At 50.9% G+C, this 25,751-nt stretch overlaps 2 protein-coding genes across 3 annotated transcripts in view; both read left to right on the forward strand.

The window, feature by feature from the left end:
- TMC3 (transmembrane channel like 3) overlaps positions 1-4,464 on the forward strand; it is a 51,639-nt gene extending 47,175 nt beyond the window's left edge. The window contains exons 23-24 of the mRNA XM_038767013.1: positions 61-422; positions 4,444-4,464. Coding sequence (XP_038622941.1) covers positions 61-422; positions 4,444-4,464 — 383 coding nt within the window. The remainder of the gene's footprint in view (positions 1-60; positions 423-4,443) is intronic.
- A 9,724-nt stretch (positions 4,465-14,188) lies between these two features.
- On the forward strand, positions 14,189-22,632 carry STARD5 (StAR related lipid transfer domain containing 5). Of its 2 annotated transcripts, XM_038767422.1 has the most exons (6): positions 14,189-14,302; positions 14,387-14,436; positions 15,898-16,030; positions 17,048-17,165; positions 18,832-18,925; positions 22,416-22,632. In XM_038767422.1, the coding sequence occupies exons 1-6, from the start codon at positions 14,204-14,206 to the stop codon at positions 22,561-22,563; spliced, it is 642 nt and encodes a 213-aa protein (XP_038623350.1). In that variant the 5' UTR covers positions 14,189-14,203; the 3' UTR covers positions 22,564-22,632. The 2 variants fall into 2 exon arrangements, with proteins under 2 accessions (XP_038623350.1, XP_038623351.1); XM_038767423.1 differs by lacking the exon at positions 18,832-18,925.
- Positions 22,633-25,751: the final 3,119 nt, after the last annotated feature.

Here is a 25,751-nt window from a genome sequence, read left to right on the forward strand (position 1 = left end):
AGGAGGAGCGGGAGGAAGAGGAAGAGGAGGAGGAGGAGGAAAGGAGGAGAGATCCTCCAGGGAGATCCTATCGCCCCCACTCACTGTCCGACCTACGCCAGGCACCCCGCTTCTTCATCGGCGAGGGGGCGGGCAGCCCCTCCCTGTCTGGTAGAGCCATGATCCACAGGTCGTGGGAGGGGGGCTTCGGCGGCCCACCTTACCTTCACCGAAAGCGACCCCTGAGGAACGGGGCCTGGGCCCCCCGGGGCCGCCGGGTTGAGCACTCCTTCACCGAGTCCGATTCCGGGTCCCTGGCGTCCAGCAGCGACCAGCAGAACAGCAGCAGTGACCAGTACATCCAGATCAGGCAACGTCCAGACAGGCCGCCAAGATCTGTGGGAAAGCCAAGTGGGAGGAAGCCGGGGCAGGGATCTGCTCGTGTGGGTTCCGGGTCACTGGGTTTGATGTGTTCCAACGTTTAGGAATAGCATGGCCTGATAAAAACAATAATTATAGTGGTATTTGTTAAGTGCTTCCTTAACCAGGCACTGTACTAAGTGCTGGGGTGGACACGGGCAAATCGGGTTGGATAAGGTCCCCGTTCCACATCTTTGGATAAGGTCCCCGTTCCACATCTTAAGCTCCATTTAACCGATGAGGGAACTGAGGCCCAGAGAAGTGAAGTGACTTGCTGAGAAGCAGCATGGCCTAGTGGATGGAGCACAGACCTGGAAGTCAAATGCAGAAGGACCTGGGTTCTAAACCCTGCTCTGTCAAATGTCTGCGTGTGATCTTGGACAAGTCGCTTAACTTCTGGGCCTGTTACCTCATCTGCAAAATGGGGATGAAATCTGTGAGCCCCATGTGGGACAGGGACTCTGTCCAACCTGATTAACTTGTATCTACCCTAGTGCTCAGAATAGTGCTTGGCACCTAGTCTTTCCTAGCAGGGCATCGGGACCTCCATCCTCCGCCGATCAATTTACCAATCAGTCAATGGTATTTATCGAGCACTTACTCTGTGCTGAGCACTGGCCACTGCCCCCAGCCTGATCAGTATCCGGTTAGGCCTTTTTTTATGGTATCTGTTAAGCGCTCACTTTTTTCCAGGCACTGTACTGAGCGTTTGGGGTACTTGGACACAGGGACTCAATTACCTTGTACCTACTCCAGCGCTTAGTACACTACAGTGCTTGATAGTAAGCATTTAACAAATACCACAATTACTGTTGTGATACAAGATGATCAGGTTGGATACAGTCCCTGTCCCTCATGGGGCTCACACTCTTAACCCCCATTCGACAGATTAGGGAACTGAGGCCCAGAGAAGTGAAGTGACTTAAGCGCTCAATAAACCGGATTGATTGATTGTTTTGCCCAAGGTCATGGAGCAGACAAGTGGCACCACAGGGATTAGAATAATACTAATAACAGTAATAATGGTACTTATTAAGGGCTTACTATGTGCCGAATATTGTTCTAAGCACTGGGGTAGATACAAGTTAGGTTGGACACAGTCCCTGTCCCACATGGGGCTCACACATCTTCATCCCCATTATACAGATGAGGGAACAGAGGCCAAGAGAAGTGACTTGTCCAAAGTCACACAGCCAATAGGTGGTGGAGCTGGAACTAGAACCCAGGTCCTTCCTCCTGCCAGACCCAGGATTTCTGTGTCCTAGAAGGGCACAGAAGACTGGGCATATCCCTCTGCCTCTCTCAACTCTGGGGAAGGAAGACACTGCTTAGCAAAATCTCTCCCTCCCCTACAGTCAACACATTCGATTCCCAGCTCTGCCACTCGTCTGCTGTGTGGACTTGGGAAGTCCTTTCGTAGCTCAGTGGAAAAAGTACTGGCTTGGGAGTCAGAGGTCATGGGTTCAAATCCCTGCTCCGCCAATTGTCAACTGTGTGATTTTGGGCAAGTCACTTAACTTCTCTGTGCCTCAGGGACCTCATCTGTAAAACAGGGATTAAGACTGTGAGCCCCACGTGGGACAACCTAATCACCTTGTATCCTCCACAGCACTTAGAACAGTGCTTTGCACATAGTAAGTGCTTAACAAAAACCATCATTATTATTATTTTTATTCTCTAGGCTTCAGTGACCTCATCTGTAAAATGAGGATGAAGACAGTGAGCCCCATACGGGACAGGGACTGTGTGCAACCCAATTTTCTTGTATCCACCCCAGTGCTTAGTACAGTGCCTGGAACATAGTACCATTATCGTTATTATCATTGCTGTGTGACCTTAGGCAAGTCATTTCACTTCTCTGAACCTCGGTGACCTCATCTGTAAAATGGGGAATAAGTCTGTGAGCCCTATGCAGGACAGGGACTATGTGCAACCCGATTTGGTTGTATCCACCACTGAGCTTAGTAAGGTGCCTGACACAGAGTAAGCACTTAATAAGTACCCCAATTATCATTATTATTACTATTATATTTATGAAACAACTCCCTGCCAGGCACATTGCCTTTCTATGTGTGGTTTGGCGAACCGGGATCTGATGTGGCCCGTGGTTATATACCCTTAGGTGGGGAAACTGAGTCTCCCAGAGGGTCTGGGGTGTGAGGACGTGTCTACCAACTCTATACTCTCCCAAGCGTTTAGTACAGTGCTCTGCATAAAGTACTCAATAAAAATTGACTGCTTGCTTGCTTGATGAGAGACAAAGACTGTGGCCATCCTGATTTGTTTGTATCCACCCCAACGTTAAGTACAGTGCCTGGCACATAGTAAGCGCTTAACAAACACCATAATTATTATTATTATTCTTATCGATTGAAGTAGGGTGAGCTTGTTGTGGGCAGGGAATGTCTACCAACTCTGCTGTAGTGTACTCTCCCAAGCGTTTAGTACAGCGTTTTGCACACAATAAGTACTCAATGAATACAATTGCTTACTTGCTTTATGGATGGATGGATCGAAGTAGCTTGTGGGCAGGGAATGTGTTTAGCAACTCTGTTGTATTGTAGTCTCCCAAGCACTTAATACAGTGCTCTGCACACAGAAAGTACTCAATAAATGTGATTCATCAATTGATTGATTGATTGATTGATTGATTGGGAAGCAGTGTGGCTCCGTGGAAAGAGCAAGGGCTTTGGAGTCAGAGGTCATGGGTTCAAATCCCGGCTCCGCCAATTGTCAGCTGTGTGACTTTGGGCAAGTCACTTAACTTCTCTGGACCTCAGTTACCTCATCTGTAAAATGGGGATGAAAACTGTGAGCCCCCCATGGGACAACCTGATCACCTTGTAACCTCCCCAGCGCTTAGAACAGTGCTTTACACATAGTAAGTGCTTAATAAATGCTATCATTATTATTATTATTATTGACACAAGGGCCCTGATCCTCTTGAGATGGCTGGGACAGCAAGGCAGCCTCTGGGAATGGGAGATACGGGTGAAGTGGACACAAGGCCCGTGGATGAACCAGAAGCCCTCTTGACCAGCCGGACATTTGACCTTCTGACTCCCAGACCTGTAATAATAATAATAACTGTGGTACTTGTTAAGCGCTTACTATGTGCCAAGCCCTGTACTAAGCGCTTAAGCACAAGCAAATTGGGTTGAACACAGTCCCTGTCCCGCTTAAAGCTCACAGTGTTCACCCCTATTTTCCAGATGAGGTCACTGAGGCCCAGAGAAGTGAAGTGACTTGCCTGAGGCCACACAGCAGACAAGTGGCAGAGATGAAGTTAGGCCTCAATTAGAGAAGCAGCGTGGCTCAGTGGCAAGAGCCCAGGCTTGGGAGTCAGAGGTCGTGGGTTCAAATCCTGCTCTGCCACTTGGCAGCTGTGTGACTTTGGGCAAGTCACTTAACTTCTCTGGGCCTCAGTTACCTCATCTGTAAAATGGGCATTAAGACTGTGAGCCCCACGTGGGACAACCTGATTACCTTGTGTCTATCCCAGAATAGTGCTTTGCACATAGTAAGTGCTTAACAAATACCATAATAATAATATTATTATTATTATGACTTTCTGACTCTCAGGCCTGTGCTCTATCCACTAGGCCATGCTACTTCTCTTGCAGTATAGGTTGGAGCAGGGTGTGGCTCAGTGGAAAGAGCCCAGGCTTTGGAGTCAGAGGTCATGGGTTCAAATCCTGCTCTGCCACTTGGCAGCTGTGTGACTTTGGGCAAGTCACTTAACTTCTCTGGGCCTCAGTTACCTCATCTGGAAAATGGGGATTAAGACTGTGAGGCCCCACGTGGGACCACCTGATCACCTTGTAACCTCCCCAGTGCTTAGAACAGTGCTTGGCACATAGTAAGCACTTAATAAATGCCATTATTATTAATATTAAAGGCTGGAGGCAGGGAGATCAGCGGTGAGGTTTTTTTCCCCGTCTCTGCTCCCACTTCCAGCCAGCTTTTTCTGGGAGTCGGCAGAGGGGGGAAACGGGGGAGAGACAGACGGTCTCCGGGTCTCGCTGTCCCTTTTTATCTCTGCAGTCCACACCCGTGATCTGGTGATCTGGTGGGGTGGAAGAGATAGGCCAGCAGGAAGCGGGGGTAGGATTTGGAGTGGGTGAGTGGCAGGGAGCCAGGTTGGCAGCGAGGCTGTGGTCTTCTGAGAGAAGCAGCATGGCTCAGTGGAAAGAGCCCAGGCTTGGGAGTCAGAGGTCATGGGTTCAAATCCCAGCTCCGCCAATTGTCAGCTGTGTGACTTTGGGCAAGTTACTTCACTTCTCTGTGCCTCAGTTCCCTCATCTGTAAAATGGGGATGAAGCCTGTGAGCCCCCCGCGGGACAACCTGATCACTTTGTAACCTCCCCAGCGCTTAGAACAGTGCTTTGCACATAGTAAGCGCTTAATAAATGCCATCATTATTATTATTATTTGGGGGCATGGGGATGGGGTGATGCAGGACAGGGGCCGGGGCTGGAACAATTGTGTTTGGGAGAAGTGAAGAGAGACACTCGTGACCTAGTGGAGGGAGCAGGAGCCTGGGAGTCAGAGGACCTGCGTACTCATCCAGGCTCTGCCACTTGCCTGCTGTGTGACCTTGGGCAAGTCGTTTCACTTCTCTGGGCCTCAGTTCCTTCATCTGTAAAATGGGGATTAATGCTGGAAGCCCCATGTGGGACAGGGACTGTGTCCAACCCGATTATATTGTATCTGCCCCAGCACCTAGAACCGTGCTTGGCACATAGTGAGTGCTTAACAGATATTATCATTGTTATTATTATAATTATTATTAAATGGGGATTAAGAGTGTGAGTCCCATGTGGGACAGGGACTGTGTCCAACCTGATTATCTTGTATCTACTCAGCGTTTAGAACAGTGCTTGGCAGTGCTTAGAACAGTGCTTGGCACATAGTAAGTGCTTAATAAATGCCATCATCATTATTATTAAGAGCTTAACAAATATTATCATTGTTATTATTATAATTATTATTAAATGGGGATTAAGAGTGTGAGCCCCATGTGGGACAGGGACTGTGTCCAACCTGATCATCTTGTATCTACCCAGTGCTTAGAACAGTGCTTGGCACATAGTAAGTGCTTAACAAATGCCATCATCATTATTATTGAGTTTAACAAATATTATCATTGTTATTATTATAATTATTATTAAATGGGGATTAAGAGTGTGAGCCCCATGTGGGACAAAGACTGTGTCCAACCCGATTATCTTGTATCTACCCCAGCGCCTGGAATGGTGCTTGGCACATAGTAAGGGCTTAACAAATATTATCATTGTTATTATTATAATTATTATTAAATGGGGATTAAGAGTGTGAGTCCCACGTGGGACAGGGACTGTGACTGTGTCCAACCTGATTTTCTTGTATCTACCCAGTGCTTAGAACAGTGCCTGGCAGTGCTTAGAACAGTACTTGGCACATAGTAAGTGCTTAATAAATGCCATCATCATTATTATTGAGCTTAACAAATATTATCATTGTTATTATTATAATTATTATTAAATGGGGATTAAGAGTGTGAGCCCCATGTGGGACAGGGACTGTGTCCAACCTGATTATCTTGTATCTACCCCAGCACCTAGAACGGTGCTTGGCACATAGCAAGCACTTAACAAATATTATCATTGTCATTATTATAATTATTATTAAATGGGGATTAAGAGTGTGAGTCCCATGTGGGACAGGGACTGTGTCCTACCCGATTATCTTGTATCTACCCCAGCACCTAGAACAGTGCTTGGCACAAAGTAAGCACTTAACAAATATTATCATTGTTATTATTATAATTATTATTAAATGGGGCTTAAGAGTGTGAGTCCCATGTGGGACAGGGACTGTGTCCAACCCGATTATTTTATATCTACCCCAGCATCTAGAACAGTGTTTGGCACATAGTAAGCACTTAACAAATATTATCATTGTTATTATTATAATTATTATTAAATGGGGATTTAGAGTGTAAGCCCCATGTGGGACAGGTACTGTGTCCCCCTGATTAGCGTTTATTACAGTGCCTGACCCATAAAAAGCACTTAGCGAATTCCTTCCAAGGCAAGGAGGAAAAGGAGGGAGAGCGTGTTTGAGAGGGGGAGGGTGGATTACATGATGGATTCAATCATTCAATCGCATTTATTGAGCGCTTTCCGTATGCAGAGCTCTGTATGCTTAGCAGATAGAGCCCGGGCTTGGGAATCAGAGGTTGAGAGTTCTAATTCCTACTCTGCCACTTGTCAGCTGGGTGACTTTGGGTAAATCACTTCACTTCTCTGGGCCTCAGTGGCCTCATCTCTAAAATGGGGATTAAGACTGTAAACCCCAAGTGGGACAAACTATTTACCTTGTGTCTACTCCAGCGCTTAGAACGGTGCTTGGCACATTGCAAGCACTTAAAAAATACCATCAAAATCATCACCAGAGAAGCAGCGTGGCTCACTGGAAAGAGCCCGGGCTTGGGAGTCAGAGGTCATGGGTTCTAATACCTACTCCGCCACTTCATTCATTCATTCAATCGTATTTATTGAGCACTTACTGTGTGCAGAGCACTGTACTAAGCGCTTGGGAAGTACAAGTTGGCAACATATAGAGACATTCCCTACTGGCAACTGGGTGACTTTGGGCAAGTCACTTCAAATCTCTGGGCTTCAATTCCCTCATCTGGAAAATGGGGATGAAGACTGTGAGCCCCACGGGGGACAACCTTTCATTCATTCATTCAATCAATCGTATTTATTGAGCTTTTACTGTGTGCAGAGCACTGTACTAAACCTGATTTCCTTGTATCCCCCCCAGTGCTTAGAACAGTGCTTGGCACATAGTAAGCACTTAACAGAGAGCCCAGGCTTGGGAGTCAGAGGTCATGGGTTCTAATTCTGCCTCTGCCACTTATCAGCTATGTGACTTTGGGCAAGTCACTTCACTTCTCTGTGCCTCAGTTCCCTCATCTGTAAAATGGAGATAAAGACTGTGAGCCCCACGTGGGACAACCTAATTACCTTCTATCTAACTCAGTGCTTAGAACAGTGATTGGCACATAGTAAGCGCTGAACAAATGCCAACATTATTATTATTATTATCATTATCATGATCATCATCATCAGTATAATCACGTGGCTCCCAATGCCTCCAGACCCCCGAGCGCGGGGACGAGAACTCTCGGGCTGAGGGGAGGGGCCGGGGCACCGCTCGAACAGAAAAGCAGCGTGGCTCAGTGGAAAAAGCACGGGCTTGAGAGTCATAGGTCATAGGTTCTAATCCCGACTCCCCCATATGTCTGCTGTGTGACCTTGGGCAAGTCGCTCAACTTCTCTGAGCCTCAGTTACCTCATCTGTAAAATGGGGATGAAGACTGTGAGCCCCCCTGTGGGACAACGTGATCACCATGTATCCTCCCCAGCGCTTAGAACAGTGGATAGCACATAGCAAGCACTTTTGGACTATGAGCCCACTGTTGGGTAGGGACTGTCTCTATAAGTTGTCAACTTGTACTTCCCAAGCGCTTCCCAGTTCTCTGCACACAGTAAGCGCTCAATAAATACAATTGATGATGATAGCAAGCACTTAACAAACGCTATAATAATAATAATAATAATAATGGCTGTTAGGGGGCGGGGCCTGGACCCCCTCCCTCCTCTCAAGTGCTACTTCGTCCACCTGTGCTTCTGAGCCCATTCCCTCTCATCTTATGAAATCTCTCGCTCCGTCCATCCTCCCCTCCTTAACTTCCATCTTCAACCGCTCACTCTCCACTGGTTCCTTCCCCTCTGCCTTCAAACATGCCCACATCTCTCCCATCCTTTTTTTTAAAAACCCTCTCTCTTGACCCCACCTCCCCTTCTAGTTATCGTCCTATCTCCTTCCTACCATTCCTTTCCAAACTCCTTGAATGAGTCATCTACACGCGCTGCCTCGAATTCCTCAATGCCAACTCTCTCCTCGACCCCCTCCAATCTGGCTTCCGTCCCCTACATTCCACGGAAACTGCCCTCTCAAAGGTCACCAATGACCTCCTGCTTGCCAAATCCAATGGCTCCTACTCTATCCTAATCTTTCTCGACCTCTCAGCTGCCTTCGACACTGTGGACCACCCCCTTCTCCTCAACACGCTATCCAACCTTGGCTTCACAGAATCTGTTCTCTCCTGGTTCTCCTCTTATCTCTCCAGCCATTCATTCTCAGTCTCTTTTGTGGGCTCCTCCTCCCCCTCCCATCCCCTTACTGTAGGGGTTCCTCAAGGGTCAGTTCTTGGTCCCCTTCTGTTCTCTATCTACACTCACTCCCTTGGTGAACTCATTCGCTCCCAAGGCTTCAACAGTCATCTCTACGCTGATGACACCCAAATCTACAACTCTGACCCTGCTCTCTCTCCCTCCTTTCAGGCTCCCGTCTCCTCCTGCCTTCAAGACATCTCCATCTGGATATCTGCCCGCCATCTAAAACTCAATATGTCCAAGACTGAACTCCTTATCTTCCCTCCCAAACCCTGCCCTCTCCCTGACTTTCCCATCACTGTTGACGGCACTACCATTCTTCCCGTCTCACAAGCCCTCAACCTTGGTGTCGTACTCGACTCTGCTCTCTCGTTCACCCCTCACGTCTAATCTGTCACCAAAACCTGCCCGTCTCACCTCTGCAACATCGCCAAGATCCGCCCTTTCCTCTCCATCCAAACCGCTACCCTGCTGGTTCAATCTCTCATCCTATCCCGACTGGATTACTGCATCAGCCTCCTCTCTGATCTCCCATCCTACTGTCTCTCCCCACTTCAATCTATACTTCACGCTGCTGCCCGGATCATCTTTGTGCAGAAACGCTCTGGGCATATTACTCCCCTCCTCACAAATCTCCAGTGGCTACCAATCAACCCACGCATCAGGCTAAAACTCCTTACTCTCGGCTTCAAGGCTGTCCATCACCTTGCCCCCTCCTACCTCACCTCCCTTTTTTCCTTCTCCAGCCCAGCCCGCACCCTCCGCTCCTCTGCCGCTAACCTCCTCACTGTGCCTCGTTCTCGCCTGTCCCGCCGTCGACCCCCGGCCCCCATCCTCCCCCGGCCTGGAATGCCCTCCCTCCACACATCCGCCAAGCTAGCTCTCTTCCTCCCTTCAAAGCCCTACTGAGAGCTCACCTCCTCCGGAAGGCCTTCCCAGACTGAGCCCCCTCCTTCCTGTCCCCCTCCCCATCCCCCCGCCTTACCTCCTTCCCCTCCCCACAGCACCTGTATATATGTTTGTACATATTTATTACTCTATTGATTTTACTTGTACATATTTACTATTCTATTTATTTTATTTTGTTAATATATTTTGTTTTGTTGTCTGTCTCCCCCTTCTAGACTGTGAGCCGGTTGTTGGGTAGGGACCGTCTCTATATGTTGCCAACTTGTACTTCCCAAGCGCTTAGTACAGTGCTCTGCACACAGTAAGCGCTCAATAAATACGATTGAATGTATGAATGACCCCTCCCGAGCCAATGGGCGTTAAGGGGCGGGGCCGGGGCCCCTCCCGAGTCAATGGGCGTTAGGGGGCGGAGCCTGTGCCCCTCCCGAGTCAATCCAGCTCTTAGAATAGTGCCAGGCGCTTAGAACAGTGCCCAGCGCTTAGAACAGTGCGTTGCACATAGTAAGCGCTTAACAAAATGCCATCATTATTATTATTAATGCAGTGAGGGGGCGGGGCCGGGGCCACGCCCGGGCCAATGGACGTTAGGGGGCGGGGCCGAGGCATCACTCGAGCCAATGGACGTTAGGGGGCGGGGCCTGGACCCCTCCCGAGTCAATCCTGCGCTTAGAATAGTGCCCAGCGCTTAGAACAGTGCTTTGCACATAGTAAGCGCTTAACAAATGCCATCATTATTATTATTAATAGAATTAGGGGAGGGGCCGGTGCTCCGCCCGGGCCAATGGGCGTCTGCGGGGGCGGGGCCGGGGCTCCGCCCGGGCCAATGGACGTTAGGAGGGTGGGGACGGGGCTCCGTCCGAGCCAATGGGTATTAGGGGGCGGGGCCTGGACCCCTTCCCCAGTCAATGGGCGTTAGGAGGTGGGTCCGGTGCACCGCCCGAGCCAATGGGCGTTAGGGGGCAGGGCCTGGACCCCTCCCGAGTCAATCCAGCGCTTAGAATAGTGCCCAGCGCTTAGAACAGTACTTTGCACATAGTAAGCGCTTAACAAATGCCACCATTATTATTATTAATGAAGTTAGGGGCGGGCCCGGGGCACCGCCCGGGCCAATGGGCGTCTGCGGGGGCGGGGCCGAGGCTCCACCCGGGCCAATGGACGTTAGGAGGGTGGGGACGGGGCTCCGCCCGAGCCAATGGGTGTTAGGGGGCGGGGCCTGGGCACCGGCTAAGCCAATGGACGTTAGGGGGCGGGGCCTGGACCCCTCCCCCAGCCTTCTCTCTGATCTCCCATCCTCGTGTCTCTCTCCACTTCAATCCATGCTTCATGCTGCTGCCCGGATTATCTTTGTCCAGAAACGCTCTGGGCATATTACTCCCCTCCTCAAAAATCTCCAGTGGCTACCAATCAATCTGCGCATCAGGCAGAAACTCCTCACCCTGGGCTTCAAGGCTCTCCATCACCTCGCCCCCTCCTACCTCACCTCCCTTCTCTCCTTCTACAGCCCAGCCCGCACCCTCCGCTCCTCTGCCGCTAATCTCCTTACCGTACCTCGTTCTCGCCTGTCCCGCCATCGACCCCCGGCCCACGTCATCCCCCTGGCCTGGAATGCCCTCCCTCTGCCCATCCGCCAAACTAGCTCTCTTCATCCCTTCAAGGCCCTACTGAGAGCTCACCTCCTCCAGGAGGCCTTCCCAGACTGAGCCCCTTCCTTCCTCTCCCCCTCGTCACCCTCTCCATCCCCCTCATCTTACCTCCTTCCCTTCCCCACAGCACCTGTATATATGTATATATGTTTGTACATATTTATTACTCTATTTATTTATTTATTTATTTATTTTACTTGTTCATATCTATTCTATTTATTTTATTTTGTTAGTATGTTTGGTTTTGTTCTCTGTCTCCCCCTTTTAGACTGTGAGCCCACTGTTGGGTAGGGACTGTCTCTATATGTTGCCCATTTGTACTTCCCAAGCGCTTAGTACAGTGCTCTGCACATAGTAAGCGCTCAATAAATACGATTGATGATGATGATGATGATGATGAATGGGCGTTACGGGGCGGGTCCGGTGCACCGCCCGAGCTAATGGGCGTTAGGGGGCGGGGCCTGGACCCCTCCCGAGTCAATCCAGCGCTTAGAATAGTGCCCAGCGCTTAGAACAGTGCTTTGCACATAGTAAGCGCTTAACAAATCATCATCAATTGTATTTATTGAGCAATTACTGTGTGCAGAGCACTGTACTAAGCACTTGGGAAGTACAAATTGGCAACACATAGAGACAGTCCCTGCCCAACAGTGGGCTCAGTCTAAAAGGACAGAGAACAAAACCAAACATACTAACAAAATAAAATAAATAGAATAGATATGAACAAGTAAAATAAATAAATAGAGTAATAAATATGTACAAACATATATACATATATACAGGTGCTGTTGGGGAGGGAAGGAGGTAAGATGAGGGAGATGGAGAGGGGGCATATGGGCATAGCACATGCCTCCAACCTTCAACTGTGAGCCCACTGTTGGGCAGGGACCGTCTCCACATGTTGCCAACTTGTACCTCCCAAGCGTCTAGTACAGTGCTCTGCACACAGTAAGTGCTCAATAAACACGATTGATTCAACCCTCTCCTCCGGCCAAAACTTTCAGTCTGCCGCCACCTAGAAGCCCGAAGCAATGGCTGCACAGATGGGCCCACCCACGAGGAAGGGAAGATGTCGGCGCAATGCAGAAGCATTGTGGCTCAGTGGAAAGAGCCCGGGTTTGGGAGTCAGAGGTCATGGGTTCAAATCCCGGCTCCGCCAATTAGCTATGTGACTTTGGGCAAGTCACTTAACGTCTTTGTACCTCAGTTCCCTCATCTGTAAAATGGGGATTAAGACTGTGAGCCCCACGTGGGTCAAACCTGATCAATCAATCGTATTTATTGAGCACTTATTGTGTGCAGAGCACTGTACCAAGCGCCTGGGAATACAAGTTGGCAACATATAGAGACGGTCCCCACCCAACAGTGGGCTCCCAGTCTAGAAGGGGGAGACAGAGAACAAAACCAAACATATTAACAAAATAATGGCAACATATAGACAGTCCCTACCCAACAGTGGGCTCCCAGTCTAGAAGGGGGAGACAGAGAACAAAACCAAACATATTAACAAAATAAAATAAATAGAATAGATATGTACAAGTAAAATGAATAGAGTAATACGTAAAATAAATAGAGTAATAAGTAAAATAAATAGAGTAATAGCAATTATTAGCCCGGGCCAATGGACGTTAGTAGGGTGGGGACGGGGCACCGTCCGAGCCGATGGGCGTCAGGGGGCGGGGCCTGGGCTTCGCCCAAGCCAATGGACGTTAGGGGGCGGGGCCTGGACCCCTCCCATGTCAATCCAGCGCTTAGAATAGTGCCCAGCGCTTAGAACAGTGCTTTGCACATAGTAAGCGCTTAACAAATACCATCTTTATTATTAATAAAGGTAGGGGCGGGGCCGGGGCACCGCCCGGGCCAATGGGCGTTTGGGGGGCCGGGGCTCCGCCCGAGCCAATGGACGTTAGGGGGCGGGGCCTGGGCACCGCCCAAGCCAATGGGTGTTAGGGGCCGGGGCCTGGACCTCTCCCGAGTCAATCCAGCGTTTAGAACAGTGCTTTGCACATAGTAAGCGCTTAACAAATGCCATCTTTATTATTATTAATGAAGGTACGGGCGGGGCCGGGGCACGGCCCGGGCCAATGGGCGTTGGGGGGGCGGGGCCGGGGCACCGCCCGAGCCGGTGGGCGTCAGGGGGCGGGGCCGGTGCACCGCCCGAGCCAATAGGTGTTAGGGGGCGGGACCTGGACCCCTCCCGATTCAATCCAGCGCTTAGAATAGTGCCCAGAGCTTACAACAGTGCTTTGCACATAGCAAGCGCTTAACAAATGCCATTATTATTATTATTATTATTATTATTATTATTAATCGCGTTAGGGGCGGGGCACCGCTCGGGCCAATGGGCGTTTGGGGGGCGGGGCCGGGGATCCGCCCGGGCCAATGGACGTAAGGAGGGTGGGGACGGGGCACCGCCCGAGCCGATGGGCGTCAGGGGGCGGGGCCTGGGCTCCGCCCAAGCCAATGGGCGTTAGGGGGCGGGGCCTGGACCCCTCCCGATTCAAGCCAGCGCTTAGAATAGTGCCCAGCGCTTACAACAGTGCTTTGCACATAGTAAGCGCTTAACAAATGCCATCATTATTATTATTATTATTATTATTATGGCGTTAGGGGCGGGGCAACGCCCGGGCCAATGGGCGTTTGGTAGGGCGGGGCCGGGGCTCCTCCCGGGCCAATGGGCGTTAGGAGGGTGGGGACGGGGCACCGCCTGAGCCGATGGGCGTCAGGGGGCGGGGCCGGAGCACCGCTCGAGCCAATGAGCTTTAGGGGGGCGTGGCCGGGGCAATCGCCCGACCCGATGGGCGTAAGGGGGCGGGGCCGGGACCCCGCTCGAGCCAATGGGCGACAGGGGGCGGGGCCGGAGCGCGGCCCGAGCCAATGAGCTGTAGGGGGGCGTGGTCGGGGCATCGCCCGAGCCTATGGGCGTCAGGGGGCGTCAGGGGGCGTGGCGGGAGGGAGGGGCCCCAGGCCTGCCCAGTCCCGTACCGCAGCAGGCGGGAGCGGGAGCGGTTGGACGGCCGGCCGATGGAGCCGGCTCTGGCGGCGGAGACGGGGCGGGCGGTGGCCGAGAAACTGCGGCTCTACCGGGGCGACGCCAGCGGCTGGAGGAGCTGTCGGACCGGGGTCAGCGGGGACACCCAGACGGGGCCGGGGGCAGGGGGCGGCCGCCCCGCTCCCCCAAGTCACCAACCCCTTTCTCCCCCGCAGCCCGGACTGTCCATCTCCTGGAGGCCGTCCACGGAATTCCCGGGAAACCTGTGAGTGGCCCGGGCCTCGTCCTTCATTCATTCATATATATTGATAACAATAATAGTAATAATAATGGTATTTGTTAAGCGCGTACTAGGTGCCAAGCACTGTTCTAAGCGCTGGGGGAGATGCAAGGTAATCAGGTTGTCCCCCGTGGGGCTCACAGTCTTCATCCCCATTTCACAGACGGGGGAACTGAGGCACAGAGAAGTTGTGACTCACCCAAAGTCACCCAGCTGACAAGCGGCGGAGGCGGGATTCGAACCCACCACCTCTGACCCCAAGCCCGGACTCTTTCCAGGGAGCCACGTGGCAGCCTATAATTCCCGTTTCTAGAGGAGCAGCGTGGCTCAGTGGAAAGAGCCCGGGCTGGGGAGTCAGAGGTCATGGGTTCAAACCCCGGTTCTGCCGCTTGGCAGCTGTTTGACTTTGGGCAAGTCACTTCACTTCTCTGGGCCTCAGTGACCTCATCTGGAAAATGGGAATGAAGACTGTGAGCCCCATGGGGAATAACCTGATTCCCTTGTATCCCCCCCCCCCTCCACCCCAGTGCTTAGAACAGTGCTTGGCATATAGTAAGTGCTTAACAAAGAGCCCAGGCTTGGGAGTCAGAGGTCGTGGGTTCTAATCCCAACTCTGCCACTTAGCTGTGTGACTTTGGGCCAGTCACTTAACTTCTCTGTGCCTCAGTTCCCTCAGCTGTAAAATGGGGATGAAGACTGTGAGCCCCCCAGGGGACAACCTGATCACCTTCTATCTACCTCAGTGCTTAGAACAGTGCTTGGCACAGAGTAAGCACGTAACAAATGCCATTATTATTATCGTTGTTATTATTATTCCTGCCCCAGTCCCTGCCTCAGCTTCCGCTCCTGTCCCTGTCTCTATTCTTGGCCCAGTCCCTGCCCCAGCCTCGGCCGATTCCTCTTCCTCTTAATTAATTAATGATGGCATTTATTAAGCGCTTACTATGTGCAAAGCACTGTTCTAAGCCCTGGGAGGTTACAAGGTGATCAGGTTGCCCCACAGGGGGCTCACAGTCTTAATCCCCATTTTACAGATGAGGGAGCTGAGGCACAGAGAAGTGACTTGCCCAAAGTCACACAGCTGTCAATTGGCGGAGGCAGGATTTGAACCCATGACCTCTGACTCCAGAGCCCGGGCTCTTTCCACTGAGCTACGCTGCTTTTCTTCCTCCTCCTCCTGCCCCACATCCCCTGCCTGGGCAGGTTTTTGTTTTTTGTTTTTTCCTCCAGGGGAACAAGTCCCTGGGTCTCGCCGTCACCTTCTCCCTCTCTGTCTCTGTACCCGTGGCATCAGAAATCTCGTGATGTACAGTGAGCCGTGAGGCCAAAGCAGCGCGGGTAGAGGCTGGCAGGGGTTGGCAGCAGCCTCCCTCCGGGAGGCCGGGCACGCCGGCCCTCTCCACCGCTCCTGAGGGTCTGACGCCCGCCCTGCCCCCTCCGGCCCAGGTATCGCGGCGAAGGGTTCGTGTGTGGCACCCCAGAGCAAGTGTGGGAGTGCCTGAAGCCAGTGCCCAATGGGCTGCGCACGGAGTGGGATGCCAACGTCAAGGGGTTTGAAGTTGTTGAAACGATCGGAGAGGTGAGTGGCCCCTTCCCGAGTTATCATTATGGTACTCGTTAAGCACTTACTATGTGCTGAGCACTGTTCTAAGCGCTGGGGTAGATGCAAGCTAATCGGGGCTGGACTCGGGCCCCATCCTACATGAGGCTCACATCTTAATCGTAGGTGAGGGAACTGAGTCCCAGAGAAGTGAAGTGACTTGCCCAAGGCCACCCAGCAGACATGTGGTGGAGTCCTTCTAACTCTCAGGCCCGGGCTCTAAACACCAAGCCGCCATGCTGGGGCTCTTCTGGGGAAGAGCCAATGCGTGGCTGACGGCCGCTTGGGAAGAAGAAGTGGGGAAGTGGGGAAGTCAGTTGGGAGAAAATCTGTGCGTGGGGGTGAATCGCTCCATGCAGCTCTTGACCCAACGGGTTTCAGCCAAGACGGAGACCTGCTATTGAACAGAGCCTGGGCCTGGGAATCAGAAGGACCTGGGCTCCAATCCCGGCTCCACCACTCGTCTGCTGTATGACCTTGGGCAAGTTATTTCACTTCTCTGGGCCTCAGTTACCTCATCTGTAAAATGGGGATTAAAACTGAGCCCCCCGTGGGACAACCTGATCACCTCGTAACCTCCCCAGCACTTAGAACAGTGCTTTGCACATAGTAAGCGCTTAATAAATGCCATTATTATTATTATTATTATTCTCTGCGCCTCAGGGACCACATCTGTGAAATGGGGATTGAAACCGTGAGCCCCACTTGGGAGGGACTGTGTCCAACCCTTATCCACCCCAGCGCCTGGCACATAGTAAGCGCAACAAATACCATAATTATTATCATCATCATTAGGATGCTCAGGACAGCAGAAAGCGCTCAGGAAATACCACCGGTGGATCGAATGACTGCCAAGAGGTGGCCGAGGGGACTCTAGGCGGGGCGTCCTTAGTCTCCAAATGCGACGCGACGTCCCGTCTTGGCCTTGGGTCTTCTCATTTCCGAGCAAGCGTCAGCGAGACCTGCAGTCACTGTCCTTTTGTCTTCATTTGTCAGGATCTCTCCATCTGCAGAACGCTCACCCCTTCAGCCGCCATGAAGCTCATCTCTCCCCGGGACTTTGTGGACTTGGTGCTGATCAAGAAATATGATGATGGCAGTATCACGTCCAATGGTGAGCAGAGACCCCCCCCCCAAAGCCACTGACCCTCCCTTCCCCTTCCGGCCCTCAGTCTCCACTGAAAGCCTACCTCCTCATCCACGCGGATGTACTCCAGCCTCCCGCAGCACGGCCTAGGGACTCAGGAGGATCTGGGTTTGAAACCCCGCTCTGTCACTTCTCTGCTGTGTGACCTTGGACAAGTAGCTTCACTTCTCTGGACCTCAGTGACCTCCTCTGTGCAATGGGGATTAAGGCTGGGAGCCCCTTGTGGGTCATGGACTGTGTCCAACCTGATTATCTTGTATCTACCCCAGGGCTTAGTTCAGTGGTTGGCACATAGTAAGCGCTTAACAAATACCATTTTGAAAAGAGGCGGAACTGGGGTGAAAACGCAGATGCTGTAATTGCCAAGCGTGCGCTCTTTCCTCCAGGCCACAGACTATTTCTCTGTCTGCTTGTGCCCTCCTTCGACTTCTGTTTCATTTCCTGCTGCCTCAGGTCCTACTAAGACCGTGAGCCCCATGCAGGACAGGGACTGTGTCCAACCTGATTAACTTGTAATAATAATAATGGTATTTTTTTATGGGCTTTCTATGTATCAAGCACTGTGCTGGGCTCTGGGGTAGATACAAGGTAATCAGGTTGGACACAGTCCCTGTTTCACATGGGGCTCGTAGTCTTCATCCCCATTTTACAGATGAGGTAACTGAAGCATAGAGAAGTGAAGTGATTTACCCAAGGTCACACAGCAGACAAGTGACAAAGATGGGATTAGAACCTAAATCCTTCTGACTTCCAGGCCCGTGCGCTACCCACTAGGCTATCACAGAGTTTAGCAGAGAATATCTAAATGTAACTGAATGAATGAATGAACAATGCTTGACAGAGCAAGCACTTAAACACCAGAAAAAAATTAAAAAGCAAGCTTCCAGAAGCAAGCTCTTAGTACAGTGCTCAAGCGCTTAGTACAGCACTGTGCACGCTGTAAGCACTCAAATACAATTGAATGAAAGAATGAATGAATGAACAGTGTGTAACAAAGTGTGTAACAAATACCATTTAAAAAAAATGAAAAAGCAAGCATCCAGAGGCAAGCGCTTAGTACAGTGCTCTGCATACAGTAAGCGCTCAATAAATACAATGGAATTCATTCATTTAATCATATTGATTGAGCCCTTACCATTCATTCATTCAATCGTACTAAGCGCTTGGGAAGTACAAGTTGGCAACATATAGAGACGGTCCCTACCCAACAACGGGCTCACAGTCTAGAAAGGGGAGACAGACAACAAAACAAATCATGTAGACAGGTGGCAAAATCATGAATGAATGAGCAGTGTTTGACACAGAGCAAGCACTTAACAAATACCATAAAAAACCAGAGAAGCAAGCTTCCAGTCCAGTGCTTAGTACAGTGCTCTGCACACAGTAAGCACTCAATAAAAATGATTGAATGAATCTCCTCCAAGAGGAAGGGGAAGGCTGCCCAGAGGATAGGAATCGGGCCTGAGCTGGGTCAGGTTCCTGAAGCCATCTCTGGATGGGGATGGATTCCTTTGACATCTCCCTTTCTCCCCTTCTCTCCCGCCGCATGCCCCCTGTGACCCTCCCCTGGGGATCACCGCCTGCGCCCTGCCGTCGATGACCCACTGTTGCGCCGCCCCATCCCTCCCGCCAGCCACCCACGTGGACCACCCGCTCTGCCCACCCCAGCCAGGCTACGTCAGAGGCTTCAACCACCCATGCGGCTGCTTCTGTGAACCCGTCCCAGGGTGAGGGCACGTCTTGGGTTTCCCCCCCAATCCCGGGAATCCCTCTGTCCCGGGAGACCCACCCTCCTGGATCGCACTTCCTCCTGGGACCCGTTCCCTCCTGGGACCACCCCCCCTTTAACAGGGAGCGAGCACGCGGATGCCCCCATGAAGCCCAGGCAACAGGAACTTGTTGAGCCTGATTCTTAGTCTGCGTGGGCCCTTGGGCTGAAACGTTCCACTTCGAATAATATTAATGATTATGGTATTTGTTAAGGGCTTACTGCGTACCAGGCACCATTCTCAGCGCTGGGGTAGATGCAAGATAATCGGGTTGGGCACAGTTCGTGTCCACACAGGACTCCCAGCCTTAATCCTCCTTTTAGAGATGAGGAAACTGAGGCGCAGAGAAGTGGAATGACTTGCCCAAGGTCACCTGGCAGACAAGTGGCAAGCTGGGATTAGAACCCACAACCTTCTGACTCCCAAGCCCATGTTCTATCCACTAGACCACACTTTTCCCTCGAGGGTGAGGGGGAGGAGACCTGTCCCTCCGCAGAGTGTGGGGGAAGGAGTTTGAGTGGACAGAGCTGTCCATCTGAGGCTCTTCTCTGTCTCATTGTCCCTAAAATACCCCCAAAATGGGATTTTCCTTCATTCAGTCATATTTCTTGAGCCCTTACTATGTGCAGATTATTGTATCATCATCGTCATCAATCGTATTTATTGAGCGCTTACTGTGTGCAGAGCACTGTACTAAGTGCTTGGGAAGTACAAGTTGGCAACATATAGAGACAGTCCCTACCCAACAGTGGGCTCACAGTCTAGAAGGGGGAGACAGAGAACAAAACCAAACATATTAACTAAATAGAATAGATATGTACAGGTAAAATAAATAGAGTAATAAATATGTAAAAACATATATACATATATACAGGTGCTATGGGGAAGGGAAGGAGGTAAGATGGGGAGATGGAGAGGGGGAGGAGGGGGAGAGGAAGGAGGGGGCTCAGTCTGGGAAGGCCTCCTGGAGGAGGTGAGCTCTCAGTAGGGCCTTGAAGGGAGGAAGAGAGCTAGCTTGGCAGATGGGCAGAGGGAGGGAGGGATTGTACTAAGTTCTTGGGAGAGTACACTACAACAGTAAAGAGAAGCCACATGCCTGTTTACGTTTTGATGTCTGTCTCCCCTCTACTAGGCTGTAAGCCCGATGTGGGCAGGGATTCTCTTTATTGCCGAATTGTACTTTCCAAATGCTTAGTACAGTGCTCTGCACACAGTAAGCACTCAATAAATACGATTGAATCAGTGAAAGAGCACGGGTTTAGGGGTACGAGGACCTGGGTTCTAATCACTGCTCGGCTAATTGCTTGCTGTGTGACTTTGGGTATCTGTGCATCAGTTTCCTCAATTGTTCTCTCTCCTACTTAGACTGCAAGCCCCATGTGGGACCAGGACTGTGTCTGACCTAATTAACTTCTACCTATGCCAGCACTAAGAACAGTCCCGGGAGTCATGGATTCTAATCCCAACTCTGCCACTTGTCTGCTTTGTGACCTTGAACAAGTCACTTCACTTCTCTGTGACTCAGTTACCTCATCTCTAAAATGGAGATTGAGACTGTGAGCCCCACATGGGACAGGGACTGGGTCCAACCCAATTTGCTAGTCTCCAACCCAGTGCTTAATACAGTGCCTGACAAATAGTATGTGCTTAAGAAATATCACTATTATTATTAATAGAACAGTGCTTGACACAGAGTAAGAGTTTAACAAATATCATTTAAAAAAAAACAAACTTCTATGCTCTTGGGGGTAGAATAGGAATTTCTGGATCAGGCATGGGGGTGAGTTTTGTTTTTGTTTTTTTCCCCCCCAGCAGTCCCAGCTGCTCAGACTGTTGGTATGAGTTTTGCCCTTCCTCTCCCCCTGCCTCCATATCCCTTCCTCTTAATTCTGTCATTTTGAAGTGTGTGGGTGGGTTATCTGGGTTGGGGGTGGGACACAGAGGGGAGCTGGACCCCAGTGGGAATAAATGACACTAATGTTTTGAGCCTTACCAAAGAGCCCTGTTCCCAAATCTTAGTACAGTGCCTGGCACATAGAAAGCACTTAACAAATACCATTAAACAAACAAACAAGGGGGCTCTGACCTGTTTGTTAGAAGTACCTGGTTCTAATCCCACTCTGCCACATGTCTGCTCTGTGACCTTGGGCAAGTCACGTCATTTCTCTGGGCCTCGGTTCCCTCACCTGTAAAATGGGGATTAAGGGTGTGAGCCCCATGTGGGATAGAGACTGTGTCCAACCTAACTTGCATCAACCCCAGCGCTTAGTATAGTGCTTGGCGCATAGTATGCACTTAACAAGTACAATAAATATTTATTATTTTTGTTATCAGCCCCCTGAAGTTGTCACTCAGCCAATTTTGGGCCTGGTTTGCTTCGGTGGGGGGAATTGGGGTGGGGGCTTGTACTGTGAGGGCTCTGGAGATACTCATTGTGATAACCCTGTGCGTAGCTCCCCCTCAGGGTTGGGGGAAGGGGGTGGGCAGGGGCGACTCTCAGCTGTGGCCCCCAGCTCCTGACCTCAATCCCAGGCCTTCCTCTGTGGGGGCAAAGAGCTTCTCTCCTGTAGGATTTCTGGGCCTAGGAAGACGTAATGCCCTGCTAATAATGTGAGCCCGTTGTTGGGCAGGGATCGTCTCTATATGTTGCTGACTTGTACTTCCCAAGCGCTTAGTACAGTGGTCTGCACACAGTAAGTGCTCAATAAATACGATCGAATGAATGAATAATAAGGATAATCAACGGTGGTCTTCATTAAGTGCTTACTTTGGGCTGAGCACTGTACTAAGCCCTGGGGGAGAAAGAAGGTAATCAGGTCGGACACAATCCCTGTCCCTTGCCAAGCTCAAAGGCTAAGTAGGAGGGACGACTGGGATCTCATTCCCAAATTACAGATGAGGAAGTTGAGGCACAGAGAAGCTAAATCAGTCAGTCAGTCATATTTATTGAGCACTTACTGTGTGCAGAGCACTGTCCTAAGTGCTTGGAAGAATACAATTTAACAATTAACAAGACACATTCCCTGCTCACAATGAGCTTACAGTTTACAGGGGAGCCAGCTCCTCCTCTTGTCTGCTGTGTGATCTTGAGCAAGTCGCTTCACTTTTCTGTGCCTCAGTGACCTCGTCTGTAAAATAGGAATTAAGACTGTGAGCTCCATGCGGGACAGGGGCTGTGTCCAAACTGATTAGCCTGTATCTACCCTAGCACTTAGAACTGTGCTTGATGCATAGAAAGCACTTAACAAATACCATCATCATTTTCCTGTGACCCCCCCACCCTTCCCTCTGGCTTTCCCGGGGTGGCGGGGGGTAGGGTGATGGTGAGGGAGGGGTGCAGTCCAGTTCTGGGGATGGGGGAGGTGGGCCCATAGGAAAAGCCACTGAGATTCAAGCTGGGGACACCAGAAATCGACTCACGCTCCTCCCCGGACCTACCGTTCCCCAGGGATCCGAACAAGACACAGCTGTTCAGTTTCTTCCAGACGGACCTCGGGGGCCACCTGCCTCGGACCGTGGTGGACACCTTCTTCCCCCACAGCATGGCCGAGTTCTACCGCAACCTCCAGAAGGCCGTGAGACAGCTTCAGGCCTGATGCCACCTCTGCCAGGGAGACCGCTGGGACCACCCCAGCCCCCGGGGTGGGTGAGATGGCCCAACAGGCTCTTGCCATCCCTGGGGGTCCGGGTGGGGGGGGGGGGTAGGGGAAGGGGTGCTGGGGGCACTAGAGGTCAGAGGGAAGGATAGTGGGGATGGGGCCAGCTGGGCCAAAGGGGCATGTCTCTGGGTCTCAGTTCCCTCATCTGTAAAATGGGGATTGAGACCGTGAGCCCCATGTGAAGTAGGGATTGGGTCCAACCCATTTTTCTTGTATTCACCCTAGCGCTCAGTGCAGTGCCTGGCACATAGTAAGCGCTTATCAAATACCACAATTATTAAGTGGGCCATACTCTGAGAGCACTTCCTGTTTCAGAGTGGAAATTCACAGCCTGCCCCTCTCGCCCGTCTCTGCGGTGACCTGGTGGCAGAGTGATCGTGCCCAGATTGGTTGGCTTGGGCGTGGAGAGGGAAGTGGGGGGACTAGGCCTGGACCCCTGACCCTCCTTCCCTCCCTGCCCTCCCTGCTTCCCTCCCTCCTTCTGGAATTTTTAAAGTTTGGCTTGTTTGTTGGCCAAAGAAAACTCATAGCCACAATCAACCGAACAGAAACCCTGGAAGAAGCAGCCTGGTCTATAATAATAATAATGATAGCATTTATTAAGTGCTTACTATGTGCAAAGCACTGTTCTAAGCGCTGGGGAGGTTACAAGGTAATCAGATTGTCCCAAGGGGGGCTCACAGTCTTCATCCCCATTTTACAGGTGAGGTAACTGAGGCACAGAGACGTTAAGTGACTTGCCCAAAGTTACACAGCTGACAATAGACAGAGTTGAGATTTGAACCCATGACTTCTGACTCCCAAGCCCGAGCTCTTTTCCACTGAGCCACGCTGCTTCTCTGTAGTGGATAGAACCCAGGTCCGGGCATCAGAAGGATCTCGATTCTAATCCTGGCTCTGCCCCTTGTCTGCTGTGTGACCTCGGACAGGTCGATTCATTTCTCTGGGCTTCAACTTCCTCATCAGTAAAATGGGGTTGAAGACAGTGAGGCCCATGTGGGACGTGGACTACATCCAGCCTGAGCCACTTGTCTCCACCTCAGTGTTTAGTACAGTGCCCGGCACATAGTAAGCACTTAACAAATGCCATAAAAAGACAGAAAAAAGAAATGGAATTGAATCCACAGAGAGCTTTGTTCTGGAGAGAAACCAGGCGGTGCTGAGTCCTTGCAGACCTTGCACCGTGTTGCTGCTGAGACGCACTTTCACCTGGACACCTCCTAGCCATGTTCCTGAGATGTGAGCACGTGTATGTGCCCGTGATTCACACGTGCGAGCTGGGTCCCAGGGCCAGTCTGGAGAAGGAGCCCCTCTCCCCCCAGCCCCACCCCCAAAGCAGGGCAGTGAGCCTAATCTCCCCAGAATTCTAAACCTTTCAGCCAACGGGCACATGGTGATTATACCCAGAAGAGTCTGATTACAAGGAAATCCAATTACAATAATTACACTTGTGAAGCAGCGTGGCTTAGTGGAAAGAGCATGGGCTTGGGAATCAGAGGTCATGGGTTCTTATTCCGCCTCTGCCACTTGTAAGCTGTGTTACTTTGGGCAAATCACTTAACTTCTCTGTGCCTCAGTGAGCTCATCTGTCAAATGGGGATGAAGACCGTGAGCATCATGGGGGATATGGACTGTATCCAGTTCTTTCCAGTAAGCGCTTAATAAATACAACTGAATGAATAATGATGTATCTGCCCCAGTGCTTGGAACAGTACAGTAAGCACTTAACAAATACTATCACATCATTTATAAGCACTTACCATGTTTCAGGCAATGTTCTAAACACTGGGGAAAATACGAAATAATCAGTTCAGACACAGTCCCTGTCCCACACAGAGTTCACAGTCTGAGGAGGACGGGTAAGAGGTGTTGAATCCCTATTTTTCAGATGAGGTAACTGAGGCACCAAAAAGTTAAGTGATTCCTATAGACTGTGAGCTCATTGCAGGCACAGCATGTGTCTACCATCTCCGTTGTACTCTCCCAAGTGCTTAGTGCAGTGCTCTGCATGCTGTGAGCACTCAATAAATACGAATGATTGATTGCTCAACGTCACACAGCAGGCATGCGGCGGAGCCAGAATTAGAACCCAGGTCCTCTGACTCCAAGGCCCGTGCTCTTTCCACTAGGCCACAACACACAACCCCCCGCTCCCCGATGATCTTGTACCCCAGTGATTGGTATAGATAAAGCGCTTAATAAAATACCAGTGATAAAATCCAACCCTTCTCTCCTCAGGCATATCCTTTTGGTTTGGGAAACCGGAATCTCTTCCTTCTTCTTTCTTTCTGTTTGCCTCCATCTCTCCCTATAGGTTTGGGGCAGGGTTGCTGTCTGCAGGTTGAGATCTCCCTGCAGTGTGGCCTTGGGGAAAGAGCACGGGCAGGAGGAGCTCGGTTCTAATCCCAGCTTCACCATTTGTCCACTGAAGTGGACAAGTTCACTCTGGGCCTCACTTTCCTCATCTGTCCAATGGGGATTCAATACCTGTTCTCCCTCCACGCTAGATGTTGAGCCCTATGTGGGACAAGAACTGGGCCTGACCTGATTAGCCTGTATCCACCCCAGCGTTTCGCACACAGTAAGCACTCGATAAACCCTGAGCAAGACTCACTGGGAAAGGGGAGGAGTCGGCTTTCTTATCACTCCCAATGCCTCTTTCGCACCATCCCACCTCTCCTATCCCTCTGTTCCCCTTCCTTTGAAGCCCGTATGGTCTGCCTCTGCCACACGTCTACAAGTCACTTCACTTCTCTGACCTTGTTTTGGGCAGGGAATGTGTCTATTGTTGTATTTTACTCTCCCAAGCACTTAGTACAGTGCATTGCGGTACGGTAGAGCACACTGCCAGCTGCCTTTGACACTGTGGACCACCCCCTTCTACTGGAAACATTACCCAACTTTGGCTTCACTGACATTGTACTCTCCTGTTTCTCCTATCTCTGGCCCTTCATTCTCCGTCCCTTTCACGGGGCTTCTCCTCTACCTCCCACCCCTTAACTGTGGGGGTCCCTCAAGGCTAAGTTTTGTGTCTTTATATGGTCCATCTATACCCACTCCCTTGGCTTCAACTACCACCTCTCTAGATTCTCAAATCTCCATCTCCAACCCTGACCTCTCTTATT

The sequence above is a fragment of the Tachyglossus aculeatus genome, chromosome 26 (assembly GCF_015852505.1).
Source record: "Tachyglossus aculeatus isolate mTacAcu1 chromosome 26, mTacAcu1.pri, whole genome shotgun sequence".
NCBI classification, from domain to species: domain Eukaryota; kingdom Metazoa; phylum Chordata; class Mammalia; order Monotremata; family Tachyglossidae; genus Tachyglossus; species Tachyglossus aculeatus.

Bases quoted from the DNA above. Each gene is read 5' to 3' on its own strand.
- STARD5 (XM_038767422.1), top strand. From the start codon at position 14,204: ATGGAGCCGGCTCTGGCGGCGGAGACGGGGCGGGCGGTGGCCGAGAAA. The intron at 16,031-17,047 runs GTGAGTGGCCCC...TTCATTTGTCAG, and splicing joins TTGTTGAAACGATCGGAGAG to GATCTCTCCATCTGCAGAAC. The intron at 18,926-22,415 runs GTGAGGGCACGT...ACCGTTCCCCAG, and splicing joins TTCTGTGAACCCGTCCCAGG to GGATCCGAACAAGACACAGC.